We start from the raw sequence: 20,041 nt of genomic DNA, 5'->3' as shown, positions 1-20,041 counted from the left end.
AGTGATGCTGTACGGGTGGGCAGGTGCAGGCAGCGATCGGTTGAAGAGCATGCATTTAGTTTTACTTGTATTTAAGAGCAGTTGGAGGCCACGGAAGGAGAGTTGTATGGCATTGAAGCTCGTCTGGAGGGTTGTTAACACAGTGTCCAAAGAAGGGCCAGAAGTATACAGAATGGTGTCGTCTGCGTAGAGGTGGATCAGATACTCACCAGCAGCAAGAGCGACATCATTGATGTATACAGAGAAGAGAGTCGGCCCAAGAATTTAACCCTGTGGCACCCCCATAGAGACTGCCAGAGGCCCGGAAACAGGCCCTCAGATTTGACACACTGAACTCTGTCGGAGAAGTAGTTGGTGAACCAGGCGAGGCAATCATTTGAGAAACAAAGGTGTAACAACAACAGGTGTAGACCTTACAGAGAAATGCTTACTTAACCTAACCAACAATGCAGTTTTAAAAAATACGGATAAGAATAAGAAATAAAAGTAACAAGTAATAAAAGAGCAGCAGTAAAATAACAATAGTGAGACTATATACAGGGGGGTACCGGTACAGAYTCAATGTGCGGGAGAACCGGTTAGTTGAGGTAACATGTTCATGTAGGTAGAGATATTAAAGTGACTATGCATAAATGATAACAGAGAGTAGCAGCGGTGTAACAGGGGGGGCAATGCAAATAGTTTGGGTAGCCATTTGATAAGGTGTTCAGGAGTCTTATGGCTTGGGGGTAGAAGCTGTTTAGAAGCCTCTTGGACCTAGACTTGGCGCTCCGGTACCGTTTGCGGTGATCAGGCCAACCACCATCGTAGCCTCAGCAAACTTGATGATGGTGWTGGAGTCGTGCGTGGCCATGCAGTTGTGGGTGACCAGGGAGTACAGGAGGGGACTAAGCACACACCTCTGAGCGATCCCCGTGTTGAGGGTCAGCGTGGCGGAAGTGTTGTTGCCTACGCTCACCTCCTGGGACTGGCCCGTCAGGAAGTCCAGGCTCCAGTTTCTGTGGGAGGTGTTTAGTCCCAGGGCCCTTATTGATGAGCTTTGAGGGGACTATGGTGTTGAACACTGAGCTGTAGTCTATGAACAGCATTCTCACATAGTTACTMTATTTCCCCTCTTGTCCAGGTGGGAGAGGGCAGTGTGAAGTGCAGTTGAGATTGCGTTATCTGTGGATCTGTTGGGGCGGTTATGCGAATTGGACTGTGAGTGCTACAGGGTGATAGCCATTTGGGAAGGTTACCTTGGAGCTTTAGGGAACAGGGACAATGGTGGTCAGCTTGAAACATGTTGGGATTAAAGACTGGGATAGATTGAACATTTCTGTGAAGACACTTGCCAGCTGGTCAGCAAATGCTTTGTTATTTAGGTAGTTTACTCAAATGAGTATGGAACCTGATCAATGTGTAATTGTGTCAACATGATATGTTAGCTGAAAAGGACACAGCTTGTTTCCAAAGCCAAGCAGGGTACATAGAGATAGGCATCTGGATGGTAGACTTGTTCTCACTGAAGTGCATTGCCCCTCATATACCAGTAGGAGTCCCTATTCAGGCAGGAATCATTGATGTTGAAACAATGATATACAATGATATAAACAATGACAACCATTTTACTATCGACATTGAAACAAGGTCAAATAAAATATAACATTTACTTCAACCACCCAATGTATAGTGAATATAGGATGATAAAGATTTTTTACGTTTCTATGTGGAATTATCTATGCAATTTCAACGTATACAAAGTTCTGATGATTACGTTGAAATTCAATTGATGTAACAACCTGTTAGTCAGGTTAAGTCAATGTATTTAAGTTTTACCCTAATTGCAATGTTTACAACGCTGGTTGAAATTAGATGAAAACAGTACTGGTTGATGACTTTTTTCAAATCCAATGTATTTTCCACGTTGATTCCACATCACAATACGTTGACYAATTACGTTGAAACATTGATTCAACCAGTTTGTGCCCAGTGGGATAGTACCCTCGAATGCATGTAAGGCAGGTAGGCCTACTCTATGAATAAATATCTTCTCCCTGTGCCCATTTATTGTCTTGTGGTTCCATCTGTCACGCCCTGGCCATAGAGAGGCTTTTATTCTCGGGTGGTTTCTAGTTTCTTTATTTCTATGTTTTCTGTTCCTATGCTTTGGCCGGGTATGGTTCTCAATCAGGGACAGCTGTCTATCGTTGTCTCTGATTGGGAATCATACTTAGGCAGCCTGTTTTTCCACCTTAGTTGTGGGTAGTTGTCTTTGTTAGTGGCCTGTATAGCCCTAGTAAGCTTCACAGTCGTTTTTGGTGTTTCTTGTTTTGTTGGCGACATTCTTAATAAAGAAAGATGTACGCTTACCACGCTGCACCTTGGTCCGGTCATTTCCCTGATGATGTTCGTGACACCATCAGAATAATCATGTCTTCTGTTCTGGCTTTCTTTGTTGTCTTTAATAGTTTGTGATATTCAWCTGCATATTTTATGGAATGTGGTCCACTCTGGCTTGTGTTCTTGGGTTTGAGAAAGACACTATATCAAAATAACATCACTTAACTAACCAAATTCAACTTTCATACACACAGCCCTTTATMGTTTAAAAAAGAGACCCAAATCTGTGAAATATGGCTTTGAATTTCCTCAGAGAAACCTCATCTCTCTTGGTCTCAACAATTCCTTACATGCTGACCAAACCGGACGCGCGCACATTGATTTTGGTCACCCACACCAAAGCGATCAGGACGCGCAGGTTGAAATATCAAAACAAACTCTGAACCAATTATATTAATTTGGGGACAGATCTAAAAGGATTAAACATTTATGGCAATTTATCTCGCTAGCTTGCTGTTACTAGCATGTAAACATTGGGTTATTTTTCCTGAAATGCACAAGGTCCTCAACTCCGACAATTAATCCACAGATAAAACTGTAAACCAAATTAGTTTCTCATCATCTCTTCTCCTTCCTTAAGGCTTCTTTTTCTTCTTTGGACTTCATATGGTGGTTGGCAACCAACTTTACAGCATTACTGCAACCTACCAGAGTGTGGACCTAAGTTTATCTTTCAATCACCCACGTGGGTATATGCTCCAAAAAACCTATGAAGAGATGGCATATGGATATATGTTCCTGAGCATTCTCTCAAGGGAACTCCTTCAATATTGTTGGAAAAGCATTCCAGGTGAAGACTTTGTCTTTTATCAAATAAGGCTAATTTCTGTATACCACCCCTACCTTGACACAACACAACTGATTGGCTCAAATGCATTAAGGAAAGAAATTCCAGGAATTAATTTTTAACAAGACACACCTGTTAATTGAAATGCTTCCAGGTGACTACCTCATTAAGCTGGTTGAGAGAATGCCAAGAGTGTACAAAGCTGTCATCAAGGCAAAGGATGGCTATTTTGAAGAATCTCAAATATAAGATATATTTTGATTTGTTTAATGCGTGATTCCATGTGTGTTATTTCATAGTTTTAATGTCTTCACTATTATTCTACAATGTAGAAAATAGTAAAAAAAAAAATAAAGAAAAACCCTTGAATGAGTAGGTGTCCGAACTTTTGACTGGTACTGTATAGATATATTGCTATATCTGTTTTATATTTTCACTCCTGGCTAGGATGAGAAGATTTATAGGACCACAGTTGTGGCTACTTTAATCCACACTAATGTTGCATTACAAAAACAAAGAATTTTACAGTCTACATCTCAACTGTGTTACAAATTGCAATGAGGGTATTGTTTTGTTCAGACAGTTCAGTGTATTTCTTTTTTGATTCCTTACTTAGTGTTGCACAAGTACTTCGTAAGCCAGATGCAAGTTGTGCTATTTTAGTCCAAATGTGAGTTGTTGTGATATCATATCGAAGCAGAGGATGGAGCTCTCAAAGAAAAGCAGAACAACACTGCCCTCTTGCGGAAAACAATGAGCAATGGCATAATCCACATTGCCTCCTCTCTCTAACAGAGTGAAGAAGCCTTATCCAGGGGTTATTGCGTTGTAAATTGAATTATCAATTTGTAAAAATCATCATATCCATAAAAAAGTGTTTTTCAAAATATATAATTGTGCCAACATTTTGTTAAATCCCATCATCAGATGTGAATATTTCTTGACAAGAAAGTCAAACTAATATAACAAAATTCGAAACCATTCTAGTTACAATGATCAATGATTGGATAAACAAGTGTAAAGATGTTACACTGGCTTCAAAATTCAATATGTGCTGAATTAATCTGGTATTCGATTCCTCCAACAGCTCGAACTCTGTGAATAACTAAGTTTCTAGTATTATGTAAAGTACTGACAGTTTATGTAGGAAGTTAAGATCTTCCCCATTTGCTATTGCTCAAATCTATTTTCTGGAATTTATGGACCAATTATTCTCGTCAGTTTCATTCACTATGGCGATGCTCAGCGTAACAGGTACAGGTACATACGAGTATTTGTTCAATATGGACATTTATATGGATGGACATTTATTTTTTAAACAATTAACCACAATGCTGAGGACTTGACAAATTCAAATGTTAACATTTATAATTTTGTAAACTTTTATTCATTTGTAAATGGTTTGATTTAATATAAAAATGACAGCTTTCAGTGCATTCATATTTATACTTACTTATACTTATTTCTCCTACAGTATATAAGTATACATACATTGTACTGTCTTACAGCATGAACATAAACAGCACAAAATAACTTTGTTGGCACCCCATTATTCTTAATTTACAAAGCATCTTTTCTTTTAATATCTTTAAATAATGACCTGTTTTATATACAGTGAGGTCTACAAGTATTTGGACAGTGACAAGTGTTGTTGTTTTGGCTCTCTGCAGACTGTCAGCTTTAATTTGAGGGTATTTTCATCCATATCTGGTGAACCGTTTCGAAATTACAGGTCTTTTTGTACATAGACCCCCACTTTAGGGGAGCAAAGTATTTGGTTTGTGGTGGTAAATAGACAGCTACGAAGAATATAGATGAAAACTCTTGGTAAATAGTGTGGTCTACAGTTTAACATGAGATGATACGCTACCTCAGGTGAGCAAAACCTTGGGACTTCCTAAGAGTTCTGCAAACTTGTTTTGGCTGTGTTTCTGATTATTTTGTGCCCAACAGAAATGAATGGTAAATATTGTATTGTGTAATTTTGTAATAACTTTTATTGTAAATAAGAATAGAATATGTTTCTGAACAGCCTCTACAATAACGTGGCTGCTACCATGATTACAGATAATCCTGAATTAATCGTGAATAATGATGAGTGAGAAATTTGAAGGCATAAATATCATACCCCCCTAACAATGCTATCATTCATTGTTATTGGTAATGTCTTGGGGGTATGATCTTTGTGCCTCTGTACGTTTGTAGAGTCACTAGCTTGATGTAGTCATTGTGCGCTAGGAATAAGGGGACCAAGTAGTAAACTTTTGACTACTTTAATACACATAGTGAATTGTCCAAATCGTTTTGGTTCCCTATAATGGGGGGGGGGGGGCTTTGCACAAAAAGTGCTGTAATTTCTAAATAGTTCACTCGATATGAATGAAAATACCCTGAAATTAAAGCTGACAGTCTACACTTTGTATCATTTCAAATCCAAAGTGATTGAGTACAGAGCCAAAACATCAACAAATGTGTCACTGTCCAAATACTTTTGGACCTCACTGTTTTTTTATCATTTGTTTTTATACTCAACAGATCGGTCAGATGTAGTCAGAATATATGTTACAGTCAGTGTATGGTTTAAAGAATATTCACTATCAGTAAGTTGTGGGGAGGGAAGTTGGAGCAGTTACACAACACCAAAATGTCCCTTTCCTCTCCTTCTCACCCAGTGCTCACCATCTTGTGGCTTGGGCAATCAGCCAGGGTGATTTGGACTCAGGGTAAGCATGCTGTCTCTTGCATATTTCCAAATGTGCTTGTTAAAAATGGTTGTTTCTCTCCATACACAGTTGTCTGTAAATGAATCTATGTTCCCGATGTGAGACGCATTATACGTTATGTATAGTTGGTAGAGTACCACTAAAGAACATGAAGCTCTTTAGGGAGTATGCGAGCACAGATGTCCGCTTTAGAGGTCTGCTAGGAGCAAACCGAACCTATGTATCCCCACGCCTTAAGCCAGGGGAGGCGTAGTTCTACGAATCTTAATCAGAGACAGAAGAAGCGAGACACCCCACTCAGCTTTTTTTGTTTTGTTTCTGGTTGAATAAAAGTTAATATACTAAGTAGACCAGACCCAACTGCTATTGCATAGACTGGTTGGTTGTATAGCAACAAAACCGACAGGTGTGCAACTATGGGGCAACTATTGCACAATGAGCACTTGTTGTCTCTCAAATATATTGTTACAGTTGTTGGTTAGCTAGCTAGTGAATTATAGCCATATTAGCATTGACATGAAATAATTCAAAACAAGTCATGGTTTCATGAACAAGACAAAACTATGTCTTGAAATGAAACGAGACACCTACGATTCCCTACGATTCCCCACATGGCAGCTTCTTGTCACTGTTGCTAGCTATCTGACCATTCAGAATCATAACAATGCGCGGCTTCCGGGCTCTATCGACGCGCGCGCATCATTTCCACCGAATCCCATCTATTGGTGTCTATGGGAGACACACCCAGTTAAGTTCACACAACTTTACTCGCCATAAGCGCAAGTGTAAAACAATACAGTGACATTTTTTACCTTGAGACCTCTTTCCAACAATGCAATGATAATCATATTATAAATAATATTGATTGGAGACAGCTTGTGTCAATTAAATAACATTTCCTAGGATTTTGAATTTGCAGCAAACCTAGTGGATAATGATGGTAATACTGAAAAAAAGATATATATACTGTATATAAACAACTGGGGTGTAGTCATTACTCAGATTCAGGTAGGCCCCTTCCTGTTTGCTGAACCTTTCCAATAGAAACACTAGTTTTAGCTGCAAAATGTAACGTTTTGCAACTGTTTGGAGTAATGATTACACCCCTGGCTATAACTTTAACACAGGAAAACAGCTTGTAACAGTTTCCCTTAAGAATGTTGTATACTTTGCATTGTGTCAGAATATCCTTCTGTAAAGCAACATCCTCTTCACAAGTCATGTGTTGTGGTTAACTGGAGATCTGTAGTGTGGTCACCTATGTAGCAAGCATCGGTGTAAAGGGGTGTTTTCCTGGTTTCATAAGTTTTGCAAGGCTGGATCCATCTAACGCTAGAAATGTGAAAATTGTGCAACCGAGTACTTTTGCATGGCACTGTGTAACCCATAGGCAATACGATGTATTGAAAAACAAGGTGTGTGTGTGTGATAGGCGGTTGTTAGGACTTTAATTGGGGAGGATGGGATCTTAGTGATGGCTGGAACAGAATAAATGGAATCGAACACGTCAAATGGTTTCCATGTGTTTGATCTAGAAGAAAAAGAAACGCACACCTATATTAGGCGAGGTGCTGGCTAGCGGAGTAGAAAACTTAAAGGAGAGCCGCACACTCTAGGAGCTCAGATGCAAAAATGTATTTACCAACGTTTCGACAGCCAAGCTGTCTTCATCAGGGTATATGTTCCATGTGTTTGATACAATTGCATTCACTGCATTCTAGGCATTATTATGAGCCACCCTCCCATCAGCAGCCTCCTGTGGTGTGTGTGTTGCTGTACCTTTGTAGTGATTTCACACTTTTCTCACTCTTCCACAGGCCCTCTTCCAGCCCCCTCGCTCTCTTTCTACCGCCCCCGTTTTGGCCGCAACATCCAACTTTTCTCAGACGTGGAGCTGATCTGCACACTTCCGACCAATGTTAGATTGCCAATAACTGTCTCTTTTAGCTGGGCCAACCAATCCCTCTCGGCAATAAATTCCCTCACCATACAAAACAGAGATGATGTCAGGTTCACCACGAAAGCCATTGCAGCCAATGAGGGGATCTACGTATGCTGGTACAATGCCAGCAATACTGGAGACGTGTCGGGAACAAGCAATCCAGCCAACCTTACCATCTGTAAGTGTGTCATAATGTCTAACTCTTATTACAGATCATCATAATCAACAGATCAACGGAGGCCTCTCTTCACTTAAAAAAATTGAAATAAACTTCCAGTAAAGTGATACACAACTTCCTCTCAGATTATGGCTGAACTATGCCTCTTTTAGTCTCCCCAAGAGACAAACGCTAGGTGTTAAACTAAGGTCGCTACAGTACTTTAGTTTTAGGATTAGTTGTGCATTATTTGTTTGCTCGCCTCGCGGTCGTCAGTTGAACGGTGTTTCCTCCAACACATTAGTGCAGCTGGCTTCCGTGTTAAGCGGGCGGGTATTAAGAAGCGCGGTTTGGCGTGTCATGTTTCGGAGGATTCATGACTCGACCTTCGCCTCTCGAGCCCGTTGGGGAGTTGCAGCGATGAGACAAGATCGAAATTGGGGAGAAAAAGGGGGGTAAAATGGAATCAGTAAAACCTTACAGGTAATTATTATGGCAGCATTGCAACAAAGACACAGAATTTAATGCTCACCTGCAAATTACCGCTGGAWTTCTTAACACGCTACTAACGGAGATTACATTCCGAGCTAAAATAACCTAGCCTGAGGACTCAAACTATTCTTCCGCTGCTCTGTAATTCGCTACATACTTTAGTCTAAGACTGCCATCATTGAAGTTGTTTGTGATGACGAGGGACATGAGGGCTGTTGTAGAAAACAAAGTCATCAGCGATTAGATAATCTCAAATCAAATTGCATTTGTCATGCGCCGAAAAGAACATAACAACATTACCGTGAAATGCTTACTGTCACGGACGTCTGAAGAAGAGGACCAAGGTGCAGCGTGGTGAGCGCACATACTTTTATTTTAATGATGTCGCCAACAAAACAATAAACATACAGAAACGACCGTGAAGCTTAACTCGGCTATAATGCCGCTAACAAAGATAACTTCCCACAAAGACAGGTGGGAAAAAGGGCTACCTAAGGATGGTTCTCAATCAGAGACAACGATAGACAGCTGCCTCTGATTGAGAACCACACCCGACCAAACACAAAGAAATAGAAAACATAGAAATAAAGAAACTAGAATGCCCACCCTAGTCACAGTGACAGTACCCCCCCCCCCCCCCCCCCCAAAGGTGCGGACTCTGGCCGCAAAACCTGACTCTAAAGGGGAGGGTCCGGGTGGGCTTCCTTTACGGCGGCGGCTCTGGTGCGGGACGTAGACTCCCTTCCGCCTCTGGCTCCCCCATCTTTGGTGGCGCCTCTGGTGCGGGGACCCTCGCCGCCGACCCCGGACTGGGGACCCTCGTAGCGGGCCCCGGACTTGCGTGACACTTATTTACAAGCCCATTTCCAAAAATGCAGTTCAAGAAATAGAGTTAAGAAAATATTTACTAAATAAACTAAAAAGGAAACATTTTAGAAAAAGTAACACAATAAAATAACAAAAACGAGGCTATATACAGAGGGTACAGATTAGGCGAGGTAATTTGTAGGTAGGGGTAAAGTGAGTATACATAGATAATAAACAGCTAGTAGCAGCAGTGTAAACTCATCTCTAACCAATCTAAGCCAATGACGAATTTTCAAACTGCCACTTTACCCATGTGTGTTCTGGCTTTGGCCCAACCCATCTGTCTCTGGACCAATCAGACGGCCCTGAATGTGTTTGCATTCGGGGAAGAGTCGGGGTGTACTCAGATCCAGATTCATCGCGGATAAGAAACTAATGCTGTGGGCGTGGTGTAGCATTTGGCTGGAGAAAGGAGCCTGGGTAGCCAGGCAAAAAATGACTTGGTTGCAATGAAAAAATAGTGGAATAAAACTATCAGGCCAGCTGATCTGATGACGTTACGGTGTCAAGCTTGATACAAGACAGCAGAAATGGTCATTACCTGTATTCAATCAAGTAACATCTGATCAGGAACAACAAAATTCAGTTGTAAAATGTCATATTCTTCTGTTTCTCTTTTATAACTGAATTTTTTGTTGTTGATTAGACTGGAAATGTAGCCTACAATATAATTTAATTCAAAATACAACACTATCAATTTTGTTTCAAATGTGTAGCCTATAGTTCAGGAATATTTCATTTTCCCCTCTTGATAAGAAATTACTCTTTTATTAGGACAAGTAAAATAATTAATGGATTACATAAATAGAAAATTAAGATTTAATCCTACAACATGATTTCTTCAATACATAAAATGTGTAGGATACGGCTCATTGGCATTGTTGTAGGCCTATGGAATGATTGTAGTAGATGCGTCGCCCTAAGTCCGCTCAAATATCAAGATTAAAATAGTCCGATGATAATACCTAGCAGAGGGCAAAATCGTCTTGAAAAATGTTGGTTGCAATCAGGACTAAAAGACAGAGGAAGAGGTGAAGCAAGAGAGTTTACGCTGCCCAAAAGCTGTACATGTTAAGCATATCATTAATAATTAAGCTAGTGAGGAGTTTTTGTATGGGGGACAATGAGAGAATGTCGAATTTAGTCAAGACGAAAATTAATTTATATTTTGATATGTGAGGCTTATTTGATCTAGTAGAAGTTTCGTAATGCTTAGGTTGTTACGAGTGTACTGATATACACTCACCGGCCAGTTTATTAGGTGCAACCATTTAGTACTGGGTCGAACCCCCCTTTGCCTCCAGAACAGTCTGAATTTTTGGGGCATTCTACAAGGTGTCGGGAAATGTTCCACAGGGATGTTGTTCCATGCTAACATAATGGTATCACGCAGTTGCTGCAGATTGGACGGCAGTACATTCATGCTACAAACATCCCATTCCGTCTCATCTCAAAGAGGCTCTATTGGGTTGAGGTCTGGGGACTGCGCAGGCCACTCAAGTAAACTGAACTTTTTACACTCCTCAATTGTCCAGTGTTGGTGATCGTGTGCCCACTGGAGCCCCTTCTTTTTTATAGCTGATAGGAGTGGAACTCGGTGTGGTCGTCTGCTGCAATAGCCCACCAGCGTCAAAGATCGATGAGTTGTGTGTTCCGAGATGCCGTTATGCACGCCACCGTTGTACTGCACCATTATTTGTCTTTTTGTTGCCCGCCCATTAGCTTGCACGATTCTTGCTCAAAGAACCTGAGGTCACTTGTTTTGCCCTTTCTAACTGTAACTGAATGCCTTGACGCTTGTCAGCATGCTTTATATAGCAAGCCACGGCCACGTGACTCACTTTCTGTAGGAGAGATCCATTATCATGAACGTGGTGGTGTGCGTAATAAACTGGTCGGTGAGTGTGATGCACGTGACATCCCGGGAACTTTGAGAAAAAGCACTTTATATCGGAGTTCGAGGCGGTCTATGCATATTCATGAGGCTAGCATAGCATCTCACTCTCCATTGAATARAGGCGGTTGACGTCAACATCCATTGAATATTCAAAAAAGTATTAAAATAACGAGAAGTATCCACCAATCCAAAGAGAGGAATAGGCGAGGGCTTGACAGCCCGCCGTTCCACTCTGTGGACAACAAACCCTATTGTTAGGGCAGAGATACAAGCTTCTCGACATTATATCCAGTGTCTCTGATGAAAGATAACAAGACATCCATGTTAAGGCTGTCACGCCCTGATCTGTTTCACCTGTCTTTATGCTTGTCTCCACCCCCCTCCAGGTGTCGCCCATCTTCCCGATTATCCCCTGTGTATTTATACCTGTGTTTTCTGTCTGTCTGTTGCCAGTTCATCTTGTTTGTTCAAGCCTACCAGCATTTTGTCTCAGCTCCTGGTTGTCCCTAGTCTTGCTTTTCTCGTCCTCCTGGTTTTTGACCTTTGCCAGTCCTGACCCTGTTCCCGCCTGACCACTGTCTGCCTCTGAGCCTTCCTGCCGTCCTGTACCTTTGCTCCGCCTCTGGATTACTGACCATTGCCTGACCTAACCCTGAGCCTGCCTGCCGTCCTGTACCTTGGCCTCCGCTCTAGATTATCGACCCCTGCCTGCCTTGACCTGTCATTTGCCTGCCCCTGTGGTTACAATAAACATTGTTACTACACAGTCTGCACTTGGGTCTTACCTTGATCCCTGATAAAGGCGTTTACAGGCGGGCCGCGGTAACTTGCGAAGGTCTCATAGACTTAACGGGTGTAGGAAGGCAGGCAGCCAAACGCAAGTAGTTTTGCAAGCGGCGCAGTTCAAAGTGCTCGCACCCGTGAGCGGAGCCGTTGGCTCGGCACTCGAGGCACCAAAAAAACGGAAATTAGCTGAAGTCTTGAGCGGCCGTCACACATGGTTGACCAATGAGCAGAATTCATAAACCAATCAAACAATGTTTTAATGACAGCATTCGAGCTGACAACAACCAGGACCGCTGGTCTCTACACACGTTAGGCAGATTTTCTCACGGTTCAATTGCCATTTACCGCTGCCCGTCTGCAAGCGCCTTTATAGGGCGTTAAATTGGTGGCGGATAATGGTTGCAATTGAGATCAGCTGTGCGGATGATTTTACCTTGTATTGATGGTTTAACGAGAGATCAGCTGTCAATCAAGTGGCCATCACGAGTTGTCGCAATAAGGCTTGAATCGATCCCTAAGTCATTATGATTACTGAAATCTACAAAGGAACAAATAGCCAAGAGATGAAGACTTAAAGAGAACTGTGACATTCACTGTCCTATCTCTCTGACTCTTATCTTTCCATCTGTCTTCGACACTCGAATAGCCTCTCTTCCAGGGCCAAGTTTGGTGGTGCCCGCCTTCATACCCATCGGAGGAAACTACACCATCAGCTGCCAAACTACCACCCGCTTCCCCAACAGAACCCTGGCCCTTTACAACAGACAGCTGCCTGTTACTGTGGGAAACGATATCTTTAAGCTTCAGGGGTCAGCGGCCCTTCTTGACAGACACGATTCCATTACACTGAGCAGGTGGCTAGTGGACGGCACAGAAACCTGCGAGTTTGTCTGCAGACTGGAGATTGTGGACTTCAACCAGCATATTTACCTCTCTCCTCCCTCCAGTCCCCACCCAGCTATTGCAGGTCGGTGTTTGAGCTCAGGAAGAGTTAATAGTCAATAGGCCTATAGCAATAATGCTGTGTTGTAATGTAATGTGTTGGCAGTCTGCAGGCACTGACCAGCGTCCAGTAAAAAGCACGAGTTGACACACAACCAAAAACTGTTTCTAGAGGTGCTAACTAAGGGAGAGTAAACTTTATAAAAATACGAAAGAAAGTCGACACCTGTATATTCTCCCAGCAATTTAATAACGAAGGAAAGTCACACAGTCATATACTGTATGCTCACAACAATTTACTGGGTAAACAAACGTTTCGTCACTCAGTGCCCTCTTCAAGAAGGCACTGCGTGCCGAAACGTCGGTTTGCCCAGTAAATTTTATGTGAGCATTCAGTATATGACTTTATGACTTTCCTTCTTTATTTGTTATACTGTATATGACCAGATTCAAATTACTAACTAAAAAGTCACCTGTTGAATATGTAATATGTCCTCTGACACTCCACTCCGCTTCTCACAGAGGAGGCGCCTATCCGTCTTGTGCCCCAGTATCAGGGCTCCAAGTGTCTGGGACAACTGGAGGTGCAGGTCAGAGGAAGCTGGGGCCCTGTGTGCCAACAGATAGAAAGCTGGAACCCGGCAATGGGTAGCGTGGTTTGTCGAGAGCTGGGCTGCGGGACACTATCTTCCGTCTCGACGAAGCAAGACTACAACCATAAGGTTGACTTCTCCATCGGTTCCATATTGTGCAGAGGAAGCGAGGGACGACTCAGGGAGTGTCAGATTGATGCGGTGCAGCCCCTTTGTAACTCAAGGAAGGGGGTGAAAATGGTTTGCTCAGGTGGGAGAGAGTGCATTCTTCATCAAGTTATGTTGGTTGGTGTTAATTCTGTACAACTCTTTAGGTTGTTGGTTGTTAAATTGCCGTCAGTGCAGGGTTTTTCCCAATCCTGGTCCTGGGGACCCAAAAGTCTGCACATGTTTGTTTATAGCCCACCACCAACTTAGCAGATTCAACTTAAAAACTGGTCATCAAGCTTTTGATAAGTTGAATCCGGTGTTTTATTGTTGGTTTTGAAAAAGAAATGCACCCCTTTGGGTCCACAGGATTGGGAAACACTCTGTAAAGGCGTTACCTAATGTTTTGTGACACTGTTTTGACCAGATACATGTATTTTGAAGATTTGATCATTTTGATATTTTGTATGGAATTTTTTTTTTGGTCTGGATTTTTTTTCTAATCCTCTCCCTCTGCCTGTAGATGCTCTGCCAACTACTAAGATCTCAGTCACAGGCTACAGAGAGGTAGCGAGAGTCGACATCAGTGATGAGCACTCGTTGGAATTGTCCTGCATGTTCAATGCCCCTTGGTTTGGTACGGAAAAGGTAAAACTGTAGCTCCTTATAATACTGCACCTAGCAACTACGCTAACAGTGAAACTGAGAAAAATGGCTTTAAAGTTTTTTTTTGCTAGCCAGCCAAATATGTTGTAGGTAGATAAATGATAATGCAGTGATGTATCATCTTATTATTGAAGTAATTCTTATGCACATCAACCATTCCCACTGATCTGACCTATGAACCCTAAAATGCTGCCAATTTATGACCTTTAAACCTTTTCAGGATCACATCCTTTTCAATTTTCGCCTAAAATGACATACAGGCAGTTKGATTTGGGTAACTCAGGCCCTGAAGCAAGGATATGCATATTCTTGGTACCACTTTAAAGGAAACACTTTTGATGTTTGTGAAAATGTGGAAGGAATGTAGGAGAATATAACACAATAGATCTGGTAAAAGAAAATACAAAGAAAAAAACAAACATATTTTTTTTTTGTACCATCATCTTTGAAATGCAAGAGAAAGGCCATCATGTATTATTCCAGCCCAGCTGCAATTTAGATTTTGGCCACTAGATGACATCATTGTATGTGCAAAGTTTTAGACTGATCCAATGAACCATTGTATTTCTGTAAAAAAAAAAAATGTATCAAGACTGCCCAAATGTGCCTAATTGGTTTATTAATAACTTTTCATGTTCAAAATTGTGCACTCTCCTCAAACAATAGCATGGTATTGCGGCAGGTAGCCTAGTGGTTAGAGCGTTGGACTAGTAATCGAAAGATTGAATCCCTGAGCTGACAAGGTAAAAATCTGTCATTCTGCCCATGAACAAGGCAGTTAACCCACTGTTCCTAGGCCGTCATTGAAAATAAGAATTTGTTCTTAACTGACTTGACTAGTTAAATAAAGGTAAAATAAAATAAAAAATATTATTTCACTGTAATAGTTACTGTAAATTGACAGTGCAGTTAGATTAACAAGAATTTAAGCGTTCTGCCAATATCCGATATGTCTATGTCCTATGACATTTTCTTGTTACTTAGAACCTCAAGCTAATCGCATTAGCCTATGTTAGCTCAACGTCCCGCAGAAGACCCACCGATAAACAACTATATGGGTAAAGTGTAGTTTTCTGTTTGATGGAAACCGTTTGAGAGGTCTAACTTTACTGAACAAAAATATAAACAACAATTTCAACGATTTTACTGAGTTGCAGTTCATATAAGGATATCGGTCAATTTAAATAAATTCATTAGGCCCTAATCTATGGATTTCACATGACTGGTAATGCAGATATTCATCTGTTGGTCACAAATACCTTGAGAAATAGGCAGGGGCGTCAGTATCTGGTGTATCTGGTGTGACCAGTAACCAGTCAGTATCTGGTTGTGACCACCGTTTGTCTCAAGCGGCGCGACACATCTCCTTCTCATAGAGTTGATCAGGCTGTTCATTATGGCTTGTGGAATGTTGTCCAACGCATCTTCAATGGTTGTGCAAAGTTTTCTGGACATTGGCGGGACCTGGAACACGCTGTCGTACAAGTCGATCCAGACCATTCCAAACATGCTCAATGGGTGACAAGTCTGGCGAGTATGCAGGTGGCACGTTCGTCGTAACATTTAAGTGAGGAGGACCAAGGCGCAGCGTGATAACAATACATTCTTCTTTAATGAAGAAAATAATACTATACAAACTAATCAAAACAACAAACGTGAAGCTATACAAACAATAAGTGCAGACACTGGCAACTTACACATAGACAATCACCCACAACCTACCTAATGACTATGGCTGCCTAATATGGCTCCCAATCAGAGACAACGATAGACAGCTGTCTCTAATTGAGAACCAATCTAGGCAACCATAGACTTACATAAACACCTACAATGAACACAACCCCATGAACTCTACAAACACCCCCTAGACAATACAAACACCCTAGACGAGACAAAAACACACAAACATCCCCCATGTCACACCCTGACCTAACTAAAATAATAAAGAAAACAAAGATAACTAAGGCCAGGGCGTGACAGCAGGCCATGAATTATCTGGGACATTTTCAGCTTCCAGGAATTGTGTACAGATCCTTGCGACATGGGGAGGTGCATTATCATGCTGAAACATGAGGTGATGGCGAAAATAGGCCTCAGGATCTCATCACGGTATCTCTGTGCGTTCAAATTACTATCGATAAACTGCCCATACCATAAACCCACCGCAACCATGGGGCACTCTGTTCACAACTTTGACATCAGCAAACAGCTCGCCCACACAACTCCATACATGTGGTCTGCGGTTGTGAGGCCGGTTGGACGTATTTCTCTAAAATGACATAAGGCGGCTTATGGTAGAGAACATTACATTCTCTGACAACAGCTCTGGTGGAAATTGCATGCTCCGTCAACTTGAATACATCTGTGGCGTTGTGTGACTGCACATCAGAGAGTGGCATTTTATTGTCCCAGCACAAGGTGCACCTATTTAATGATCATGGTGTTTAATCAACTTCTTGATGGGCCACACCTGTCAAGCGGATGGAGTATCTTGGCAAAGAAAACATTTTCACTAACAGGGATGGTAACACATTTATGCACATTTCGGGGATGTTATTTCAACTCATGAAACATGGGACCAACACTTTACATGTTGCATTTATATGTTTGTTCAGTGTACATTCCAACTGTATTTAATGGTTTTATGTAGTTATCTTTTCATGTTTTGAATGTTGTTTTGTAGTAACCCTCAACCATTTTTTTGTCAAAAGGTAAGGACTATTTTCATCACGCAGAATAATTATACCGCAAACATATTTTTGACTTTGTGCAATATCTACAATCTAAATGTGTGTATCCTACTTTCTTGTTGTTTTTCTGTTTGACTTTGTATGGTCATTTATTTGACGTAGGGGTCATAAGTCAAATCAGTTGTCATGATTTATATGCATTAAAAAAATCCCTTTATAATAAGATAATACATCAGTGCATTATTACTTGGCTGGACAGCAAATAAACGTTATAGCCATTTTTCTCAGTTTCACTGTTTGCATAGTTACTGCACTTTGCCTGTGTATGGCAGAGTTGGTAAATGCAGTCATAACATAATGGAACAAAGCCAAAGTGCAGTAACTTCTGTTACTGCTGTTTGCCTTGGTTTTTACTTGGATTTTGCAGTTACTACACATTTCACACTCCATGTTCTCTGAAACTGAATGTAATTGAACCAGGACACTTTGTCACACGATAAAACATATACTATAAAGCCTGATTTCAGTCTTAACTACATTTTGACCAAAAGTGTAGTTACTGCATTTTGCCTTTGTAGGGCAGAATACTGGTGGTATGCAAGTACTGTAATGTAATGTCAACAACAACTCAATTGGTGATGTTTCTTCACATCATTTTACTCAGCTTTTCATGGACTTGACGAGGGTCTCCATAGATTCGTACGTTAACTTAATCGACAATGTGCAAATCGCCTCAGGAGAGGAGATGAGGACCATGCTTCATGCCCCTGTCTTATCAGGAGAGTATGCCTGTAGAATTAGAGGGTCTCAACAGACTGTGTCCTCAGTGAGGATCTTCGTGAGCAGTGAGTACCTATGTTTTCTCGCTTAACTAAAAGCAACGCCATCTCTTCTATAGGTATTCACAGTATGTCTGCCTCTCCCCTACTCTGTACTGTAACCGATTGGTACAGTGCAATCTGCTTGCGTAATGACTGTCTGACTTATCTTACTCTCCATACCCAATGCTCACATTTCACAGTAACTCTTGTGTTCTCCGTTCACTTTCAACAGAATGGTACAAACCAAATGTCGGACTCATCATCACGGCTCTCCTCACAACCGCATCTGGAGCAGCCATATTAGTGTATATGTGCGTCTATCGTGTCCAGAAGGGGGAGACAGCAAATGCTGTCACTTCTCAAGGGGTGTCCACAGCTGACCCAGAGGCCTCACCAGGAATGGAGAGTGTCTAGAAACATGCAGGAAGCCCCCCCCCCCCCCCGAAAATCTCCATAAAATCCCTATGCAGTAAACTTTTTGTGTATTTACAATTAAATAAAACGTATGGGCCTGTCTGAAACGTCACCCTAAACCTTATATAGTGGCCTACTTTCTACTAGTCATGTGGCTCTGGTGAAGACGTTGTGCACAGTAAAGGGACCCACTTGGCACACACTGGTTGAATCAATGTTGTTTCCATGTCATTTCAATGAAATGATGTTGAACCAACGCAGAATAAACGCTTCATTTATGTCTGTGCCCAGTGGGGAGTAGGGTGACATTTTTAATTTGCCCTATAGGTGATTCCTCACGAAACTAAAACAAAAAAAGACCATGATTTTGGGGATTTTCACTAAAATTACTCCGCGAACGTATTAATGTCCCAAAGTGGGTTCTCTGCTAGTCTTAACGTTATGGCCCATTTTATACAGAGAAATTGGCTTGGTAGGCAATGTAACCAATCACAGCCCTCCTTGGACATCCTGCAAAGCACCAACACAGAGGGCGACCATTTTTTATACATTTTCACATTCACTGTGTTGGTGATGCTTACAAAGTGGATCATAACTTGAAAGTTGAATGTTGATATGCTTGTAGAGTATATTATGTTCATCAATAAATAGAATATTTAGCTCAATCAAAAATGTGATATTTTCAATATGCACGTTTACAAGTTTCAAAATGTATACATTTATGTTAGAAATGTGTTATTGAAATCAAAATACTACTCATATTACAGAGCAAGGGGAGAAGCTTCACACCAACAATTGCTTTATAGCACCTACAGATGAAACATAGTCTTAAAGGAGGCCTGGGTTAGGCCAAAGTGTCATAGAATATTCTAACTTCAATTAATTATTTCCCAATTATGTTTTGTGTCAAATCTATGTCAACAATCTTTCCTTCAACAGGATTAAATCCTTCTATGTTGTGAAAATCTGAAAATCATGGTCTTTTTTTGTTCTAGTAACATGAGGAATCACTACTACAGTATGTCTGTTTTTTTAATATATATTTTTATTTAACTAGGCAAGTCAGTTAAAGAACAAATTCTTATTTTCAATGACGGCCAAGGAACAGTAGGTTAACTGCCTTGTTCAGGGGCAGAACGACAGATTTGTACCTTGTCAGCTCGGGGATTCAAACTTGCAACAGTTTCGGTTACTAGCCCAACGCGCTAACCACTAGGCTACCCTGCCGCGATTATGCTTCTTTATTGCAATCTAATAATACTGTCTTGAGGAGGACAGGAAGTCATAAATAGTTCAATCAAACTCAATTGTTGTATATGAAATTAATGTGAATTAAAACAGTGGGTCTAAACTTTGGATGTTGTCTTTAATTATGTGTTTGATGTGTCCCTTCATAAGACAATGGCCGATAACTAACTGGGTTTTTGAGTGCTTGTTGTATTCAGCAAATGATCAGTATTTTTATTCATATGAATAATCAGTTATCAGTTGAATGGGGTTTAATACTCTGAAATTCCAAAATGCTCAACATTGTAGTTTCATTTGATCAAAGGAGGTGCTAGATGGTGCCAGAGATGCATGTGAAGCACACACAATTCAGAAGAAAAGGCAACAACAAAAAATGTAAAATGTAAGAGACAGCAGGCAGTGATTATAGATCTCAGATTCATTAAATTTTTTATTTTTTATGTTAAAAAGTCAATTGTCACAAATGATGTAGGTTGTTGAGAACTTT

General features: G+C 41.1%; 1 protein-coding gene across 1 annotated transcript; it reads left to right on the top strand.

Annotated features, from left to right (window-relative positions):
• Window positions 1-4,354: 4,354 nt before the first annotated feature.
• On the top strand, window positions 4,355-18,330 carry si:dkey-195m11.11 (uncharacterized). Its single transcript, XM_023985249.2, has 8 exons — window positions 4,355-4,423; window positions 5,842-5,892; window positions 7,710-8,012; window positions 12,680-13,000; window positions 13,498-13,818; window positions 14,239-14,363; window positions 17,736-17,916; window positions 18,125-18,330. The coding sequence occupies exons 1-8, from the start codon at window positions 4,369-4,371 to the stop codon at window positions 18,304-18,306; spliced, it is 1,539 nt and encodes a 512-aa protein (XP_023841017.1). The 5' UTR covers window positions 4,355-4,368; the 3' UTR covers window positions 18,307-18,330.
• Window positions 18,331-20,041: the final 1,711 nt, after the last annotated feature.

This window comes from Salvelinus sp. IW2-2015, linkage group LG1 (assembly GCF_002910315.2).
Source record: "Salvelinus sp. IW2-2015 linkage group LG1, ASM291031v2, whole genome shotgun sequence".
NCBI lineage: Eukaryota > Metazoa > Chordata > Actinopteri > Salmoniformes > Salmonidae > Salvelinus > Salvelinus sp. IW2-2015.
This window is presented reverse-complemented; position numbering and strand designations above follow the sequence as displayed.

Excerpts from the sequence above, each read along its gene's own strand:
- si:dkey-195m11.11 (XM_023985249.2), top strand. The coding sequence starts at position 4,369 with ATGGACCAATTATTCTCGTCAGTTTCATTCACTATGGCGATGCTCAGC. Across the intron at positions 8,013-12,679 it reads TCCAGCCAACCTTACCATCT|CCTCTCTTCCAGGGCCAAGT; the intron begins GTAAGTGTGTCA and ends ACACTCGAATAG. Across the intron at positions 13,819-14,238 it reads GGTGAAAATGGTTTGCTCAG|ATGCTCTGCCAACTACTAAG; the intron begins GTGGGAGAGAGT and ends CTCTGCCTGTAG.